Source organism: Colius striatus, chromosome 5, assembly GCF_028858725.1.
Source record: "Colius striatus isolate bColStr4 chromosome 5, bColStr4.1.hap1, whole genome shotgun sequence".
Taxonomy (NCBI): Eukaryota; Metazoa; Chordata; class Aves; order Coliiformes; family Coliidae; genus Colius; species Colius striatus.
Window position 1 is genome coordinate 58,449,096 of NC_084763.1, and position 20,839 is coordinate 58,469,934.

General features: G+C 52.7%; 1 protein-coding gene across 10 annotated transcripts in view; it reads right to left on the reverse strand.

The window, feature by feature from the left end:
* MAP4 (microtubule associated protein 4) overlaps nucleotides 1-20,839 on the reverse strand; it is a 144,049-nt gene that overhangs the window by 24,468 nt on the left and 98,742 nt on the right. For all 10 annotated transcript variants that reach the window (XM_061997086.1, XM_061997089.1, XM_061997092.1 and 7 more), the window contains one exon: nucleotides 1,355-1,455. In XM_061997086.1, coding sequence (XP_061853070.1) covers nucleotides 1,355-1,455 — 101 coding nt within the window. The remainder of the gene's footprint in view (nucleotides 1-1,354; nucleotides 1,456-20,839) is intronic.

Here is a 20,839-nt window from a genome sequence, read left to right on the forward strand (position 1 = left end):
CAAAAAGACAACAAAACCAAAAGAAGCACCTGGTAAAGCAAAACACTGAGCTGCAAGAACATAAACCAGCGACCCTGCAAATGAAACAAACCCAAACCAGCTTTCTGTTTTCTGAGCGTGACACAGGGCTGAAGGAAGCAGAGCAGGGCTGCCTTCAGGGCCCTGGGCAGCTCTGCATCCAGTTCAAAGCCAACAGGATTGATTCCAGCAGCACCAAAAGCAACAGAAGGAATGGCTGGTAAAGCTGGGATTAGTCACTGGGTGTTCCTGGCATCTAGTCCTCTGTGCAAAACACAAGGCTTTGCTTTCCAATTACATGCACACAACGGATTGCAAGCTCCAAATCCTCATCCCACCAACTCCTGCGGGCACACACGTCACAGGATCACAGACCCACTGCAGCTGGCAGAGCCCTTTCAGCCCATGGGGTGCAGCCTCTGTCCCAGCCCTGTCACCCACCAGCCCACTGCCCTCAGTGCAGCACCCACCCGGCTCTGAAACCCCTGCAGGGTGACTCCAGCACCTCCCTGGGAGCTGTTCCAATGCCTGACAGCCCTGAGAGCAAAGAAATTCCTCCTCACATCCAGCCTGAGCCTCCCCTGGTGACACTCGAGGCTGTTTCCTCTTGTTCTATTGCTTGTTCCTAGAGAGAACAGCCCAAACCCTTGTAGGGAGTGAGGAGGTCTCCCCTGAGCCTGCTTTTCTCCAGGCTCAACAGCCCCAGATCCCTCAGCCCTCCCTCAGCTGAGACGTGCTCCAGATCCTTTCCCAGCCTGGCAGCTGCCTCTGGATCCTCTCCAGCACCTCCATGTCCTTCCTGTAGAGAGGGGCCCAGAACTGGACACAGGGTTGGAGGTGCAGCCTCCCCAAAGCCGAGGCCAGGGCGATGACCAGCTCCTCACTCTCCCCTGCCTCCGAGGGGACTGAGAGCCTAAGGACTGTGGGTTTGGGTTTTGATGAGTGCTGCAAGCAGGTCTCTCCTACTCCATACACAGTCCTAAAATAAGAGACTGTCAGATGCCCCAATGCTAATTGTGATGCAAATGAACGTGTTGCCTACAACTAGGAGAGTGTCAGAGCAGCAGAAGCGCCACCACACACGTCTGGGGCTGCTACAGCCCGACACCAACCGGAGAACCCAAACAACGCTCACCACGTGCTCGCCAAACCCACCGCAGCCACGTCTGCTACAGGCTGAGTTGTTTGCCCACAGCTCCCCAAGGGGATGCCTTTGCTCCAGTCCCAGCAGTTCCCAAGGGGCAGCTCAGAAAACAGAACTCGTGTTTTCAGCTTAAGAAGCAGAAAAGGCAGCAAATAAAAGCAGCGAAGATGCCCGAGGAGAAACGACACCTACCTTTGTCTTCTTCTCAGGGCTGGGAGGAAGCTCCTTGTTGGGAGGTGCTGTGATATCGTTCCCTGTCACAGCTTCGGCTGGTTTGGTCTCTTCTGGTTTAGCTGGGAAGCAGAAAACAAAGGAGACTTCTAAGTTTGAGCTTTGTGTTGGGTTTTTTTCCTTTTAGTTTATTATTGCTATCGTTATTACTCAACAGAGCAGCAGAAGGAGCCACAACTGGGTCAGTCACAGATTAGCTGTTACTGGAAGATTTCCCCCAAACCAGAACACCTCCAGGAAGAAAGATTTCCTCTGAAACAGGGCAGGCTCAACCAGGTGCCATTAGCATCCCACTTCTCGTGGCATTCCAGTGGGAAAAGACAAAGAGCAGACAAAGGAAAGCTCCGGTTTAATCAAAACAGCAAACCTCTCCATCTCTCCAGTTGCTCAAGCAAACTGCTGGAACGCTCATGGTGAGGTTCTGACCTCTTCCTGGTTTTACACTGTGACTGATCCTGAAGCAGGGCACTGTTTCCAAGCTCTCCCTATCCGTTATGGCTGCTCCTTCTTGACCTTTCCTCCATCCCACACGCAGCTCTCCAGGAGCAGGGGGAATCCTGGCAGCTGCGCAATCCCTTCGCAGAGGAACATGGAGATCTCCTCCTCCCACACGTGGCTCATCCCAGCCCACTGCTGTGGCTGCCATCGTGCCACGCTGCTGCTCAGTGTCTCACAGGGCAAAGCTTCGCTTCAGTTACAAGAGTTCCCAGCTTTGCACTGGGATTGCTCATTTCTGTCACTGCCACCCAAGGCTGTGATGCTGAGTGAGGACAGCAAGCACACGGCCACGGCTGTCCCGGCCCTGGGAGTGTTCAAGGGAGCACCCTGAGCTAGTGGAAGGTGTCCCTGCCCATGGCAGGGGGGTGGAATAGGATGAGCTTTAAGGTCCCTGCAACCTGAACCATTCTGGGACTCTATGATTCTTCTCCTAAGAGCAGCAGAGCAGCCACAACCACTCTCCTCATCTCTATACAGAAAGCAGTCACTAACGCTGCAGAACAAGGGGCAACGGCCTCAAGTGTCACCAGGGGAGGCTCAGGCTGGGTGTGAGGGGGAATTTCTTTGCTGCCAGGGCTGTCAGGCATTGGAACAGCTCCCAGGGAGGTGCTGGAGTCACCCTGCAGGGGTTTCAGAGCAGGGCAATGGGCTGGTGGGTGACAGGGCTGGGACAGAGGCTGCACCCCATGGGCTGAGAGGGCTCTGCCAGCCAAAACCATTCCATGATTCTAAGCATTGCCTGGCCACCAGCAGAAGGAGAACTACAGCCCTCCAAAGCAAGCAATATAACACAACATCAGTCTAGGAACAGCTTCACCAAGTATTCACCCTGAACCTCATCAGTCCTGCAGCTGACCTGCCACGCTGCTTTGCACCACAAGACGTGCAAGGGGCAGCTTCTCTACAAACAGCTTTTAGAGCCCTAATTCTCCACAGTGCTGCTGCACAACTGCTCTGAGCTGCCTGGGGCTGCAGCTGCTGGGCCAGTTGAGCAGTGTGAAGGACACGGTGCAAAGAACCCGTCACAAATGTGTGCAGCTTCCACCTTGTCATCTGGGGATTAGAACGAAGCATTATCCGTGTTGGATGCTTCTTTTTATAACACCACAACAGATTGCAAGGCTGAGGCACACACTCAGGGCCCACTAGACAACAGTGTGACGGCTCCAGTAGTAAAAAGGTTGTTTTCCACATCTTTTGGAAGCTGCTGGTGGTGTTTGGCATTTTCTTGCTCGTCAGAATTGAAGGGAGTGTCTCAAGGGGATGGTTCAACCCTGCTTCACACGCCACTGTTGAAACAAGCACAATGAAACTGGCAATGCCCAACAGCAGGATGGCTTTGTCCTTGTTAGTTATTTTTCTGACTCCAGGACAGGTTTAAAAGCCTTTCTTTCCCTTGCTTTGCATTAGCCTCTTCCTAGCCATTTAGCTGCCAAGTCGTGCCAAATACCCTGCAGCCCTGGGTTTAACATCCCGGGCACATAAAAATGACTTGTGAAGAAAAACAGGCACCACAATGTACAGCCTGGGCGCTGTTTTGAAGGTGGGATTCCTAAGAACCATTCCCATTCACCTAGAAAGCCCATTTCTGGGGGCAGCTAATGTGTACTGAGCCCTCTGTACTGGCTTTCTCCATGTCAATAAACCTTTATCTTCTCCTTCACTGAACGTGTCGGTTTTAGCTACGGCGATACCAGACAGAGCAACTGTTGTCAGAGGGTTCCCACTGCTGAACAACAACCCTCTGTCCAGTCCCTGCTCCCAGGACCCCACGCTGAGGCTGGCTTTGTTTTGAACCCTGCCAGTGTCAGATCTCTCTGCCATCGAGGTGACCTTCCATCCTATGCAAGTCACCTTTGTGTGCTGCCCCTTGGCGTTATCTCAGCTGACTCAGCAGCAACATTAAACCTCTCGCTCCATCACAGTGTCACAGCAGCAACAGGAGCGTGTCTGGCCCTGGGAAGGGGCTGGAGCACAAGGGGCTGGGGAGGGCTGAGGGAATGGGGGTGTTGAGCTGGAGAAGAGGAGGCTGAGGGCAGACAGCAGCGCTCTCTGCAGCTCCCTCACAGGAGGCTGGGACTGGGGGGATTCAGTTTCTCCTCCTGAGTGACAGGATGAGAGGAAACAGCCTCAAGTTGCCCCAGGGGAGGTTGAGGCTGGAGCTGGGGAACAATTCCTTCCCCCAAGGGCTGTCCAGCCCTGTCCCAGCTGCCCGGGGCCATGGGGGAGTGCCCATCCCTGGAGGGACCCCAAAGCCTGGAGCTGTGGGGCTGAGCCCATGGGTCAGTGGTGGCTGTGGCAGTGCTGGGGGAACACTTGGACCTGATCTTCAAGGTCTTCTCCAGCCTAAACAATTCTGTGAGTCTGTGTGCACAGCCCCAAGGGATTACAGAAGGATGGTTTTGTTTTGTGCTGCCTCAGTTTGAGTAATAACCCAGCGTGCTCTCATTTGCCCTCACCCATCGCTGACTTGCCAGGGCACTCTCCTGTGCAGAGCAGAGCCCTGCCTGGGAAGGTTCCCTGCTCACAGGGAATATTAGCCAAAGCTGCCAAATCTTAATCAAATTTGTTCATTAGTCTGCAAGAACTATACAAGAGACTTTTCAGTTTGCTTGTTCCTCCAAGCGTGGCAGCAAAGCCCCGACAGACATTTCAAAGACGCGTTGTGGGGGGCTCTGGCAGGGCTGCAGCTCTGCCCTGGGCTCCTCCTCCAGCAGCCACAGCTCCTGCTCCTCCCGTGCTCACCCAGCCAGAAAATCCGGCTCTGCTGAGTCAGCACCCAGAGCCGAACTACTCCCAGGGGAAAGGGGGACATGGGAGCTTGAAGGAGAGAGGGAAGGACATTCCAAGCTGGTGCCTTCCATCCATAACCCCGAGAGCAGGCATTTCCCCTCGCTGCTGCTCACTGCAGTGGCAAGCTGTGCAGTTTGCTCCGTGCATCCCTGAGCCCAGCTCGCCGTTCATTCCTCACCGAGGAGGTTTCTAACGGTGGAAATCCCTTTCCTTTAGCACCACTGCTTCACAGTTTCTAGGGGTGACCCTGGAGGAAACTATTCACATGCAAGTGCACCAGAGGAAACAAATGACTCCACAACTACACCTGCAAACTCCAGGGCTCTGTCTGAGGTTTACAGACGCCAGTTATGACAGTGCAGACTTCTGAGGGGTGCTCGTGTCTCCCTTAGCAGCGACACCGAGCATCCTTCAGACGCTGCAGCAGCACAAGCAGAGATGGTTGGGATTCCCGTGTGCTGTGTGGAGGAGGGACCCCTGGGGTGGCCCAGCAGCTCTCCCACCGATGCTCTGCTTCCTTGTGCCTGTCTGCCCCTGGATGGCTTCAGACAAAACACTCCAGACAACTATCCTGCCTGTCAAAGATAACTGCAATGTTTTCCCTGATGAAGGTTTTGTTCTCAGCTGCTGCAGGAGTTTGACCCCCGTGGATGCAGCTCTGTGCCAGACAAGTGCCTTCTCAGGTGAAAATCTGCTCAGATTCGGCTGCAACTGACTGAAAGAACCTCCAACACTCACTCCCTGGTTTGAACCCTCTTGCTGGCTGAAGCCTCAGGTGACTCCCTGCGTTGGCAATGCCCAGTGGCACCTCCTGTAGTGCTTCCCAGGCTGCCTCCACACCATGCCCAGCAGCAGCTGCCTACGAGCCAGCTCTGCAGCGTGGCACTGGGACGACGTTTGGCAAAGCCAACTGCCTCAAAAGCACACCTGAAACACGAGTTTCTGACCAGGAACCAGGCATTTGCCGTTGCTGGATGAAGGACCTGTCAAATTACACCACCTGGTGTTCAGACACAACTGAAGTCAGAGGGAACAGGCTCCTAACAAGTTTCCCCAATGTTTCTCTCAATAAATAGTCAAAGTGAGAAGATCTGTGCCAAAACAGGCGCTGAAGAAGAGCTTCATCTCCTCGCCGTGGTCACCTCCACGCTCCACGACTTGAGCCGTGAACTCCTGGCTCAGAAGGCAATCCTGCCCGTCAGACACTGTGAGGATTCAGCAGCGTGCCTGCACAGACACACCAAAGCACTCGAGGGACAGAGTCACAGAGCAATGACGGGCTGGAAGGGATCTCAGACGTCACCTGCCCAGCACTCAGAGCAGGTCCAGCAGATCTGGCTGCTCACAGTCACGGCCAGTGTGACTTCCAAGCATAAGGAAGGACTTCAATGTGAGGGAGGTCATACACTAAGGAGACCCCAAAAGACTGAGGGATCTCTGTCCTTGGAGACATTCAGACCTGGAAGTGACACACATGGCCCTGGAGCAACCTGATCTCCTCGCACATGGTTTTGAGTCAGGGGTTAAACCAGCAACCTCCAGAGCTCTGTTCCAGTCTAAGTGACTCTATCACAGCTCTGGAGTGGAGGATGCTCACACTGGACACTATCAATCAGATGTCTCCTTGAAGCCAAGTCCTGATTACAAATAACATGGTTTTCCTAACCATGAGGAGAAAAATACACTCCCCAACCCAGTCTCCTCCAAAAAACAACCTCTCTCACCATCCTGTGACTTGCAGTCTAGCAACAACCCTCCTGCCCACCAGCTCTTTTAGCCCATGTAATCATTTCACGTTAGAACTGCTGAACAATGCAGGCTGGAAGGGATGTCTGGAGGTCACTTAGCCCAATCCCAGTTACATCAGATCGCTCAGGGGGTTGTTCAGTCGTGTTCTGGGCAAGTCTGAGGATGGAGATTCCACGTCTTGGGGCTTCTCCTCCAATATTCATTCTCGTGGTAACAAAAAGGACACAATAAAGTATCGTCATTGACAAAGCCCCGGTACAAGATGTTTAACAGCTTCACTGCCAATTGCTCACAAGTCACCCAGCATCAGCTGCTGCCGCTGTTTTCGTTTGATGGCCCATATTTTCACGCTGGAAACACTGAACAGTTTTGTTGTTCACAGCTTTCGTGTCACTGATGACTTTATACACAGTGACCACAGCCACCTCCAAGTCCTCTCTCTCCCAGGCTAAAGAGCCTGGGTTTATTTGGCCCTTCCCCATATGAACTTCTCTAACACGATGCTTTTACCATAACTTTTAATTCTCCAGCGACCTTTTGGAAGCAGCTGTGTAACAACCTGCTGAGGACAAGGTGGATTTACACATCTGCTCAGGATGCAAGTGCAGAATGAAACCACAAACGGGTGTCATTTCTTTCCAGCTCGTTCCTTTCTGGACTCTCAGAACTCTGGTTCGGTGAGGAAAAGCCACACAAAAGCATCCTTATGACAGCCACATCCTACCAAAGTCCTCACAACAGCAGCATTATTGCTCCTCCTCTGCAAGCAGAGAAACAAACCCATGGAGGTTACAGCTCGTGCGAGGGGACGCTGAGCTGGAACCCAAACACAGACCTTCAGTCTTTCACATCCCTCCACCATCGGTTTTGCTGTGACAGCTCTCTTGTGAAAGCTGTTACTGTGTGGGGGAAAAAAACACCCAGGCAGCAACTCTGAAAAGCCCTACTGTTTGTGTTTCCTCCCCTGAAGCTGTAACGTTAGGAGAGAGCACTCACAGGAACACAGCCCTGAGCATCTTCTTTAAGGTTAAGCCACGTCACTGCATTGCTTCTGAAAGCCCAGAATGAAAGCCCACGTGTATGTACCTCAAATGTCATGCAGCAACCTATTCCAGAAGAGCCACTCCCCAAAGTTCACCCTCCGCATGGAAAGGGTGAAGACCCCAGTGTAACACACCTCAGGCTCCTCTCAAAAGGCCAAAGCAAGTTTTTTCTGCTTCCTGGCACTGTGTGTAAGCAAAAGCCACAAAAGAAGACAAAGCAAATCCTTATGCTCAGCAGGAGGTTTTAAACAGTGCCACATCTTGTTTTCCTTTCTCCACTTTTTAGCTAAACGAGCATTTCAGTGGGAACTGCAGACTGCATCACTCAGATCCTCTCATCTCCTACCTGCCCCCTTGGTAAAGGTCTCAGCTCCCATTGTGGGGTCTGTATGTGACCTGCCTTGCCCCTGGGCCCTGGCCCAGGCTGGCTCGTTTGGAAGGGGCCCTGCAGCTGCCTTCCAACGTGCTCGAGGCCAGGCTCTCATCTGCCACATCCCCAGCAAGGCAGATTTCAGCAGGCTAAGCTCAACTAAAACATCATTCAATGAAACAGCTCCATAATTCTCAGAGGGATTAGAGTCATCAACTGAAAATCCATTAAGAGAAATAGATTAAGCAATAAGGCAATGACCATCATTACTCTCTCTCTGAAATGTAAACAGCCTCAGAAACAAAACCAGGCCACGTCAAGCCCTGCTTTTGCCAGAAACGTTGCAGGGAGGCACGAGCTCCTTCTGCTCATCCACCACCACCCAGAAGGAGCTGCTTCATCGTGGAAATCAGCAGCAAAGAAAGCCTTGTTTAAGGCTCTTAAGACAAAAGTATCTACAAATCGAACAAAGCTCCGCTTAAGCAGAAATACAACCCTGAGCTGCTTTCTCCTCTCTAGCAAAAGGCTGAATAAAATGCCTCCTGCCTGACCCAAATACACAACGCTGCAGCATTTCCCTCGGCACTGAATGCACCTCAGGCCCGTTCGTACAACTTACCGAGAACTGAACCAGGAATAAACCTCTTTGCCTGCTCCTTCTACACCGAGGGTCACTTGTTGATCCTGGTTTTTAGCTAAACTCTAAATCAGAACTCGTCCTTCTGCCCCAGCCTAAACCACTTGGACTGAAAGCAAACACACAGCTGCTCAGAGCAATGCACATGCTCTATCACCGTGCTACAGATGTGAGGCTGGATATAAACGAAAGCTCACAACACCGTGAGCCCTTCCCTTCTCATTGATAAAAGTCACGTTCATACAAACAACACAAAGCTCTACTTTCTGTCAAAGCCCCTGGCAAAGTAAAGGGAGAGAGACAAGCACACTTGCCAGCCCAATTACAAGTGCCACAGATTTAAGTGGAGCTGTCACGGGAGGGCTGTCAGATGGGGAGCAGGAACAAACACCACCCGAATTCCCATTTCAGTCTGTCCCAAAGGCTGGTGAAGCCTCGGAGCATTTCCAGGCGCTGCTCCAGCTTGGGCACTGCCTGGGCCGAGGGACAGCCCAGGTATTTTCAGTGTCTGAAGGCATGAAAGGGCAGCTCCACACTGCTCAAAATGCAGAACGATCACAAGCACAACCCAGGCACAAAGATGAGCTACTGCCAACGAGCCGACCAGTCCCACATCACCTTCTTGGGCATCAGCTGGTACCAAGAAGCCCCAGAGAAGCCCATCTGAGGGCTTCTTTCTAAACCACATAGATACACAGCAGAGAAAGCGTTTTACTGCATCTACTTCCATGGCTTCCTCCAGGAGAGAATAAACCTAGTCTATTTCTTACCACTGCACACAACACAACAGCTCATCAGCTGTTGACTCTGGAGAAGAGAGTAAGAAGGGAGTCACGGCTCCGTTGTGTTCCTGCCTGGGAAAGCCCGTGAGCTGTCTGCTAAGTCAGGTATTCCCATGTCAGTTATGGCTACGAGGACAAGGAAACAGCTTTTAAACTAGAGATTGAGAGCGAGCAACATTTTAAACCTAGATGCTTCAAAAAAGAGCTAGGCAATAAGAATGAGCCATCTGCAAAGAGCCACCCAGCCAGAAGACTCTGAGCGTTCCCAGCTCTCGGTGACCTTTGCAGCACTGATGCTCAGCCCCTCTGGGGAACACGTCAATCCCCTTTAGATGATGTTTTAAATGAGGGTTTTTTTCTGATCTAAACATCTCACATATCTGTGGTTTGAGATGTTTGCCCCTTCAGCTTGATGGAATTTGCCAGCCTAGCCAGAGCTGGTGTCCTCGGTGTCCAGAACATGCAGCTCCTCATCCATTTGCCTCACTGCAAGTAAAACTCAGTCGTGGGGCAGATGTCAGCAACTCCCCCCGACCCTGGAACTCCCATGAAAGCTGTGCACAAGACACTGGACTCTTTCTGTTCCACATTTGTTGCCAGCATCCCTTTTGCCCATGCCATGCTTGGGCTGCCACGAAACCTGACGAGCCCTTTTGTGTTTAAGTACAAAACCGAGCCCAGGTACACACACAGGTCCTGGCTGTGCCCAAGCAAACACATCTCCAGGCCTCTCCTTCGACTGCTCACGGCCAGCAGCTCACTGCATGGCTCTGGGGACTCACCAACAGCAGAGCTCCTGACTCCTACCTGCCTGAGAGGACTCGACATCTCTGCTCAGGCTCGGAAGGACCGATGTCTGCAATCCCTGACACGCTGCCACCAAAACTGACACCACTTCATCTCAGGGCTGCCACACTCAGTTACGATCTGTCCACCAAGCAGACCGTAAGGAACACGGTGACGCTGAGGTAATGGCAAGGGAAGGAGAGAAGACACGGTGGGTATTTGTATTGCCAGCTCCTCCTCCTCTAGACCTTGGAACAGAAGCATCTCAGAGGAATGACTCGAGAAAAGGAACACTATTGGAGACACAACCTGAATCTGTTGAGAAGGATCACTGACAGCTGGAAGAAGGATGGATGACCACAGCCAGGAGCCACCCGACCCCACCATTGGGTGTCACTAACACACCACAAAAGCAGAGAAGGTGCCCCTGTGAACTGCAGCTCCCCAGCACTCCACCTTGCTCGGAGGTTGCCTTTCCACGCTCGACACATCCACCCAAATGAAGCATCGTGGAGCTCTACCTAAACAGCACATGCTGCTACCCACCTGCACGTTACCCTCTCACCTCAGTGCGTTGTAATTGCAAGTGCTCTGAAGGTCTAGCAAACCAGCTGCCTGCAAAAGGAGTCGCTGGCTGCAGGAATTCTCATGCAAGTCTTTTGTCTTTACTCCCTGTCACATTTTCGTTCCCCTTCCCGTGCAAAGCTCTCATTAACGTGGGCAACAGACAAAGCACAGAGACCATCCTCACACCCAAAATCGAGGGAAAAAAGCAGGTTTATTGGTGGCTGAAGCTGGCAAGAGGGACAGGGATGTTGTTCCAGGCTGGAGAACAAAGATTAACTACTCTTCTCACAGATTTTACACCCGGGAAGACTGACCTCATGCATCACAGCACTACGGGAACAACAAAGCACTGCAAAACACAACAAGCTGCTGTTGACAGTGATGGGAAAGGCTCCATTGTCACGGGGTTTGGGGAACGAGGTTGCAGAGAGTAACGGGGAAACTGCACCTGGAATCTCAGCACTGGCACAAGTCAGGAAGAGCTCAGCTCCCTAAACTGTTCTGCCCGTCCCCTCCAGCTGAAACGCCAAAAGGTGCCGAAAGCTTAACAGAAAAAGCACAGTTCTCAGCTCTTTTCAGCACAGACTGAGAGGTTTTAACCTTGATGACGCCCCTCACTCACAACACAGCTGGCAAATCGGAATGGTACCTGTGCTCATGCGAGGGACTGGCAAGAGGGTACTGAAGAGGGACCTGTGTGTGGATGCTGCAGGTTTTGGCATCTCTGAGGCAGCTCAGGATCCCAGCAAGCAACGTGTGGCTGGTGCTGCCACAGATGCTCTGCAGCCAGTCAGACAAGGCTTGCTTTCTTTTTACACCTTCCCCTCCATTTTCACCTATCCCAAACCCCACCTTTTGCTCCAGCCGCGGGAAGCTGAACCCCGGCGGCTCCTTGCAGCCGTCCTGAGCCACCCACCCCCTGCCTGTAAAGTCAGTTTGCTGCTTCCCAGCCACCGTCTGCTCGCTCCCCAGGGAGGGAAAAATTAGCAACATACCATCACGTGGCAAGTCTCCTTGCTTGGGAGAGGGAGAGCTCTGCACACTGCTGACCTGGATTTCCTTCCTTTCCAGGGGAGCACTTTTGCTGGGTTCCACCTGGGTGCATTTGCTTTTCGGGGAGTCGAAGCCAGCGGCAGCTCCATCGGCGCCGTTCCTCTTCTCCCCCTTCACCGCCGCCTCCTCCCTCTCTTTGTCCTGGCCGCCGATTTCAGGGATTTGCTCCAGCTTGCTGTGGTACAAGCTCGGGCTGCCCAGCTCTTTCTTGAGCGAGTTGCTGCCGCCGTTGCTCTCCTCTCTCTTCTTGGCAGCCGGCTCCTCTGCCGGGAGGGACTGATGCTCCTTCACGCCGAGGCTGGGCAGCCCCGCTCGGCTCTGCTCCGCGGCCGAGCCGCACACAGATGTTTGCTCTTCTGCCACGGTCATTGACCTCTTCATCGGGGAGCTCGGCTTTCTGGCCGTGGGGCTGGAGCACTGGGTCAGGCTGCTATTAGGAGAGAGCAGACCAGTAGCGACGTCCTCCCTAAGCACCGGCTCAGGGTATTTATCAGCCAGGTTAAGGGTTAGGGGCACGGACAAGTGAGAGCACTCTGACATCGCACGCCTCATCGCCTTCCTTTGGTGGGCAGCCCTGTTCAGGAAGCTGCCGTTGTCTGCACAGCTCAGCCTGTCGTCCATCTCCTCCTCCATCTCAGCGCCGCTATTGAAGCAACTACTTTTGGAGTCATCTTGCGCCAGCTCCACGGTGGTCGTCGGAGGCTCTGCCTTAGAAGCAAACCCACTCTGCACGTAGCTGTCATTGACCACCCCAATTACACAATAGCTGGGGGCTCCATCTTTTTGCAGGGCTGCTTCCTTGGCCCCCGGCTCGTTAGGCAGGACAGGGTGGAAACTGGGGTTCCAGACGCTGGTCTCCCGCTCCTTGGCGTGCCTGCCGGGGTCGCTCTCCGACACGGACACGTTGGGCACGTTGGGGGCCGGCTGGCGTTTGCTCTCCGTTCCAGCCTTACCGGCTGCTTTCTCCTGATCGGTGATGGCTTCATTTTTCCCCAGCCCAGGGCTGGGTTTCTCGGCTCCTGCCTGTCCCACGTGAAAATCTGTAGTTTTGGGGTTTCCAAAGTTCCCTTCCGCGGGAGGAAACGTCTCCGAAATCAGAGACCAGCTCTCAAGGTGACCTGCAGCCGCCTGGTATTTTTTGCCTTGCACCTCGATTTCTCTTTTGTCTTTCTGAGCTATTTTTAGCTCTTTGTCTAGTTTCCCTTCAAAGAAGCAGAGCTTGTCCTCGTCCGTGAAGCCGGCGCTCTTGACGAGCCCGTCCTTCATCGGTCCCCCCGCGTTGACGTTCAAGCCGATCTCGTTAAGCTTCCCCTCGGTCCTCTGCCATTCGAACCCAGTTCTGCCCAAGTCCTTGGGGGACTCCATGCAGCGGAAGGGCTCCGAGAAGCTCTCGGTGTTGTTGCTCTTGCACAGCTGGCTGTACTCGGAGAGGGATGCCGGGGGCTGCTTGTTGGAGAGAGACATCTCGGCCGGCTTCGCTCCCTGCCGCGGCTGTCACAGCGGCTCTGGGCGAGCCGAGCTCGCAGCCTGCCGGCGCTGACGACACACCATGCCCCCTCTATTCATGACAAAACTCCTTCCTCCCTCCCTCCCCACCCCCTGCACGACTTCATTGGCAGGATTCTGCCGCTAGTTCACAACCACAACGGCAGGTTCTCTCCTTTGGAGAGGAACAGGCAAGAGGAGCACACCTCAGGAAGAGAAACAGCCATCGCTCCGAGGGTGTCATCAGCTCGGGGAAAGGGCTTTTGCTCTGAGCAGCATCGCTACACCTCTGCCATCTCCTTCTCTGTCACACAGCACTACGGCCAGTGCATTTCAAGGTATCAGCTCCTGCTGCTCTGAGGGATACTCGGGAGCTAAGGGCCAGCGACTTTCCCCCCTTTCAAACCAAAACAGCCCCCCCAAAGCAAGCCCAGCCCCAGGCACACAGCGCAGAATGACCTCTTTCAGCACAGGGCTTTGTTTTCAGTGCATTGTAATGTGTTCCTTTGGAGCCAGCAGCATCACAAGTGTGGCTGTAATGAGCATCTCTCAGTTCACAGACCCCCTCGCTCACACAAGCCGGGGGACAAAGCTGCAAAGGCTGAAGTGGGACAGCTTAGGAGAGGTTTTGTGGTCTCATGTGCTGTAAATCCCATTTGTAAAGACTCTTTTTTTTGTAATGTAAACATATCTTACAATACTTCTGAGCTGTGTTTCTCATTTCACACCCACCATTTCACCTTTTCTGTCCATCTGTTCAGAACCAAATCTCAGCCCGTGGCCACCCTGGGAAACCCCCATCTATGCCCAGCTCCCCACAAGGCTGTTCTAACAGCTCTTCTGGATTTGGATGCCCGTTTCCCTGCTTAAACTGGGAGCCTGCCCGAGACAGATGAAGGTTCCTTCTGGCCACTCACAGCCAGCAGTACCTGGATTGCCACTATTGCCTTAGCACCAAGCTGCAGAGTCATCATTTATTCTGAAGTGCCTGGTACTGATCAATCCCTGACAGAAGCAAATCTCCTTCAAACAAGGGTTACGGTGCTTGGCAGACGTTGACCATCACAGACACCAAAACGCTCCAACCCAGGAGAAGATTTTGCCCTTACAACCGAAGCAGCAGCAGGACTCCCTGTGACAGTTTAACTGAGCATAAGTGTATTTTTACACCCGGAGTCTGCAAGCTCCACTCCGCCCCCTGAATTTAACCTGCTGCTGAGAAACGCCACAATCCACACATTTATCCCCTTGTATTTAAGCTTTGGATTTAAAGACACTGCTATATTTAAAAACAATGACTAAGGCACTGTAAGTTATATGAATCTTTCATGACACCCTCTAATTAACCAGAATAGTTCCACCCACGAGCTTCCCTTCTCAAAAGGCCTCAACAATTCTTCTGTGCTTTAAAATATCCTGAGGTGTCTTTTGCTAGTGGAAAACGGGACCTCAAGGCTTGCACGCTCCCCTGGCACTGCTGTAGGGACAGCGCTTGCAAGCACTTGCTCACTCTAAAGGTACACAGTCTGCTCCCCAAAATGTCAGACCTCAAACCCCTGTTAGTCCTCTATCACTCCACCAATTCCAAGCCAAGGCTTTTGAGGCAAATCTCAGTCCCTCACACTTCACTCACTTCACCAGGAGCCAAGGCACGTTTGCCAACCCACCTGCAGCCACCCAGTGGGTTCTTATTTGATCCTCTCCCCTAGCAAACAGCTTCCACTTTCAAGAGGCAGAGGAGAAACCCCACATTTGATTTAGGGGCTGGCACTTCAGAGCCCAGTATCACAGAAGAGATTTGCATCACTGGGAGAGAAAAGCCTGACTCATCAGGTCAATATGCAGCCAGTAACAACCACCACTGCTGCTTTATCTAACAGTTTGGGTTTAATGCAGGAAATGAAGCATACCCAGTACCTGGGATATGCAGAGGCAGGAGAATGCTCAGCTACAAAAGAATCTCTAAAGCCATCTAATGTTGCATCTCTCTGGAGATTAATGGAGGTAATGTAGAGTTCATACACCGAGACCTTCAACAGCTTCATCTGGCCCATGGCATGTTGTTTCCAGACACCCAGCTGCAGTGCCCTAGCCTCTACCTTCTATCAAATACACCCTTTTGCTTTCAGTGATTAATGTCCTGCTCCTGAAGCTACGCCAGGGTGGTTGTGCCAAGCTTCCAGCAAGCCCAGAACTCACCACTCACCAGATGTCACCAGCAGTCCTCACCCCACAGCTTCGGTCCCAGCCGCTCCAGTAAGGGTCTTACCAACCTTACAGAACTGCAAGTGGAAGTAGCCAAGGAGGATAAGCAGGAAAGGGAGGGAGGATGTTCAGAAAACAAGAGCTGGGCAGTTTTACAAAACAACTGGAATGAAGGAGGGCCCAAGCTAACGAGCAGCCGGGTTAGGAGGGTAAGTTAGACTCCTTGAGAGGAAGCCCAGCCACTGCTTCTACCCCTAGTTCAACTTTGAGGGAGAACTTTCCATGCTTCAAATACCACAGCCTGGGGTTTCCCAATCCTTTTGCCTCTCCACCATCTCTGTCTTTGAGAATACACCAGGTAAGGGCAGTGAAACAGTTACAAGCTCTTGCAAGTCAGACTCTGGTCCAGCTTCTGGACATGGAGATCCACCCACTGTCTGTCTGGAGCTTGTTGCAACTGCCCAGCAGCCAGGCAGCAGCACAAGGAGGAAGGTTGTATTTTGCCTGTTCACACTCTCCTGTCATCATTAAATCCCCTCTTTTCTTACAGGTATGGCTGACACAACCCTGCCAGGGAAGCTGAGCACACACGGCACACATTCCAACACCAACATCAAGCACGTCTGTAGCCATTTATCTGAGCTGTTCAGATGTCTTTTGGTGCTTCTTTGGTACCATTTCCCGAGGGAAGCCATGCCCATGTGCTGAAGAAGCTGCAGAGAACCCTTGTCCACTTGCCTGGCCATTACCAGGTAAGGCACCGCTGCCCAGGCTGAGACGGTGCCAACAGCCAGAGCAGACCAAGATCACTACATCAGCACGTCACGACTTAATACCCAATCTGCAAGCTTCCAGCCTCAGCAGATGAATCAGCCTAGTGTTGCTATTTTTGCCTCACTCCCAAAGCTATTACTTATCCCTTCTAATGCCTTTGCTTGCTTCCTTTTTTTCCAGTCCAATGCAATCAGCTCTGTGCAGTCCTTTGCACTGGTTTCTAAGGCAACATCACTTCCCAGGATGATGAGCTACTCCTTGCCAGCATCACCAACTAATGTGACCGCTTAATTAAGTGTTATTACCAGTAACAGTCAGTGATCAGACTGACCAGAAGCATCAAGGATGTTCTCCCCTTGTGCTGGGCCCTGGGGAGGGAGGCTGCAGGGCTGTGCTCAGTGCTGGGCTCTGGGAGGCTGCAGCTCCAGGGCTGTGTCAGTGCTGGGCTCTAGGAGGCTGCAGCTCCAGGGCTGTGTCAGTGCTGGGCTCTAGGAGGCTGCAGCTCCAGGGCTGTGTCAGTGCTGGGCCCCTCACTCACTGCCACAGGGACACTGAGGGGCTGCAGCGTGGCCAGAGCCGGGCACAGAGCTGGGGAAGGGGCTGGAGCACAAGGGGCTGGGGAGGGGCTGAGGGAATGGGGGTGTTGAGCCTGGAGAAGAGGAGCCTGAGGGGAGCCAGCAGCACTCTCTGCAGCTCCCTCACAGGAGGCTGGGACTGGGGGAACTCAGTCTCTGCTCTCCAGTAATTAATGACAGGACAAGAGGAAAGGGGCTGGAGTCACCCCAGGGGAGGTTGAGGCTGGAGCTGAGGCAGAACTGTTTCCCTGAGAGGGGTGTCAGCCCCTGTGCCAGGCTGCCCAGGGAGCTGGGGCAGTGCCCAGCCCTGGAGGGATCCCAAAGCCCTGGGGCTGAGGTGCTGAGGGCCAGGGGTTAGTTTAGTGATGGGTTTGGCAGTGTGAGGTCAGTGGTTTGACTCAGTCTTAAAGGTCTTTTCCAACCATAATGATTCTGTGATTCTGTCCATAAAAGCCACGACAGTCACACCACAGCTTGCACCCTCCCTCATCTGTGTGCTCACACACGAGAGCTGTGCTGCTCAGGAGAACCCTCACTGCCTGTCCAACAGCAACTCTCAGGCTCCATTTCTTCTCACAGGCTGGAAGGAGCCAGGCTGAGGGATAAAAACCAGAATACTGAGTGTTCTGGGCATGGCAGCTTGGCACCACGAGCTGAAGGTGGAGACGGTGTGGAGCCATACGATGCCCGAGCACAGTGCTCTATGGGACGGGGCATTTACAGATCAAATCCCACTCACTTGAAAACTCACATGTAATACACTAAAAATCCTGTTGGTCAAAGTCAAAACTAAAACACTCAAGACTCATTCCCACTCTAAAGCTCCCCAGTGTTTGGTTATGGGAGGAGGATTTGATGGTGGCAGCTGAAAAGAGGCAAAGTCAAGAGGACAATGCACAAAGTCGCAACATCAGCACGGAAAGACGAGGCCTGAAGTTCTGATCCTCCCCTGAAAGTGAAACATCAGCACCAAGGAGACGTGGTCAGTGCTCTTCATCTGGCAGAACAAACAAACAAAAGCACGTTTGTTTTGCTCCCAGCTCGTCAAAGACCAGAGTGTCGAGGATGAGCAGAACAAAAACCAAAGGAAGAACCCAAAACTTCAAAGCCCTACTCAAAGATTAAGGGGAAGGAAGGAGCCAGGAGGGATGGAACACACGGTACAAGTCCAAAAACAGCAGCTGGGCTCGTGCAGCCAGCTACAACCGTTGTGAGCAGCCCTTAAAAGAAGATGTTCAGAGCTACACACTGATTCAACAGAAACCAACCAGGCCTCCAAACACCCTGCATCTGCAAGCTCTGCGTCTCCACACGTGTCCTCTGAGCTCAGCTCACCTTTTGATCACAGACAGAAGCAACACCTCAACAAAACCTGCTGTGAAAGCAGAATCAAACACAAACACACAAGTGCAGGGGCAAAGCAGATGAGAGCGAAGGTCTCTCAGCTTCACCAGGCTGTTTAATACTGACACATGCCTAGTCAACTGTGTTTGGTTTTCACTTCTCATACACCTAACTGGGGTAATTAACAAGCCTCAATTAATGATCAGGCTGCAATAGGATGTTATTCTGAGCAGTGCCATGAGGAGGCACTCGCACCTGCGCTGGTGCTTTCAGGCAGGATGGATCCCTACTGCCCCATCGCCTTCACCTGGCTGAGCAGCTCTTACCAGACAAACCCAATTACAGCTTGGGGTCCCCCAGGAGAATGACAGACACTCCATGAAGGAAAGGGCACAGTGGGAATGCTGAACCCACTTCACATAATGACACCAGCATAATGGAAACCAGTCAGGAAAACATTTATAGAAAGGGCTTCAGTGTGGCCGTGACAGGAAAGCAAGTCCTGTAATTAAGCAGGGATGGCATTTCTGGGTTTTAAATGGATCTTATTTGCACACAAGGGATTTTGAGCTGTCATATGGAGAAATATGCTCTGTGGTACAGAAGGGGAGTGTGCCAGGGGGCTGCAAAGGCAGCGTGCCACCGGCTGCGCTGCAGGGCTGGGCGCTGCAAGGGGCCTGCACACACAGGGCTTGCGACGGGAGCTGCTGGGGAAAGAGGCGAATAAGCACCAGAGGACCTTTTCCACAGGCCCCTCCAACCCATGTTTGGGAGAACAATGCAGAAGCATCACCATGTAGACCGCAAGGAGGTGATGCAGTGAGCTCTGCACTCTGCCAGCCCCAGCGCTAAGTGCCGGAGCATCGCTCTGAGGGGGCTGCACGGGGATGGCCCTTTCCTGAAGAGCTTCCAGGAACCAAATTACACAAGACACAAAGCTCAAAACACCAAAACTAATTATTTTGTTAAAAACAGACTCTTTTTTTGTGGAAACAACCCCAACTTTCCAAAGTCTCACTGCTGAAATGAACACAGCTTGAGGAGTGAAGAGGGATGCTAGCAGGACATCTGAATCCAGTGGCTCACCTTGGGTGAATGAAAAGCCCCATCATTTCCTCCATGAACCATCCCTCACCATCAGACCCCCAGCCCCTCATCAGCCAGGGCACCTCCTTGGAAAGCACAGACTTTGGGACCCTGCTCTTTTATCCACAACCCTGGTTTTAGCTTTAATGCTACGGACGAGGTGGCGTGAACACCTCAGACACTTTCAAGGCTGCTAACGTCTGAGGTGTTTTGGTTATCACCTCAGCTGCCCCCTGACATTAGAAGCTATAAAATAAGTTCCTTTCCAGAAGAATCTGGGGCAGTTCAGTGGCAACAACAGAAACGAGAAGCTGAAATAAAGGCAGGAGATGGGTAAGGAGTTGGAATTGCATGAGCAGCCTCAGACCAACGTTTCTCCACTTTCGGCTGCAAAGTCAAAATTAGAACCAAGAAAAAGATATTAAAATGACAGAAGTTTGCAGGCCTGGTTTATAGAAGATACATCCAACTTCCACCAGTGAGAGAAACCTGCAGCATCACTGTTGCCATGACTCCCAAGGGAGCTGCCTCACAGAGCCCGTACCTATTTTAGCAGTACATACCCGAGCTGATGTGTTTAAGGAAAGCCAGGCCTGTTACTCTAGAACAGACAGTGGAAGACATGGGAGCCTGGCTAAAGACATTTTGGGTACTGAACTTCGGCAGAAGATCCTCCAAAATCTCTGAATGCATTACTCTGACAGTAGATCACTGACTGCCCACTGGGGTGAGGGAAAACAGCTCATGTGGGAGGTGTAAGCTGCAGAGTATGAGCTTCACAGTCCTGCCTGGCAAATCCAGAGGAGTGTTGGCTAAGTGCTGGTGACAGGTGAAAGCAAAACCTTTGAGCAGTCATTTCTTAACAACAGCATCCTTTGGAGGCTCCTTCTCAGGAGGTTTCCAACCCCACCTGGACACGTTCCTGTGCCCCCTGAGCCAGGGGAAGCTGCTGGAGCAGGGGCTGGGGCTGGATGAGCTCTGCAGGGCCCTGCCAGCCCCCACCATGCTGGGACTCTCGAACTGGCAAGCAAAGGCTACACAGAGCCCACAGCTCTCTGGCTTAGTGAAATCCTGGTCTCACAATGAACTCCTGGATCCCTGTATTCCCCTCTCTGGCCAGGACACAAGCAGTGCACAGATCTGACTCCCAACACCTTTCCCTTCACTGAATTCTGGGTTTAACTTGTGTCCAACTTGGTGCACAAACTCAGTGTTTCACCCTCGAATCCAGCCTAAGGCACTTCCACATCACTTGTGCCAGCTCAGGGATTCAGTCGGGTTTTGCAACTCACTGAATAGCTGCTTGGTTACGAGTTGGGATGGAGAGAGAGAGACAAGCCTGCCTAACATATCTTGGGTGGCAAAGCAAATCTGCTTCCCTGCTCCTTGACTGCAACTCAGGCTTTGTCACTCAGCCCAGACGCTGCACGGTCACCACGAGACTGCCCGAAGCTACAGCGGGGGCCAGGGCTGCTGCCAGCGCTCCCCAGCAGCCCCCAGCCCCACAGCAGCTGGGTTTAACCTGCCCAGGGAACACGTCAACCAACGTTTCCAAAACAAGCTCAGTCATTCAGAGCTCCTCTGAAAAAACAAACCCAGCCAAACCCAACCTCGGTGCCTGTGAAGTGCTGAGAGCAACCGAGCACTACCAGAGCCCTGTGCAAACTGAGGCCAACTCGGGATGTTCCCACTTACTCAC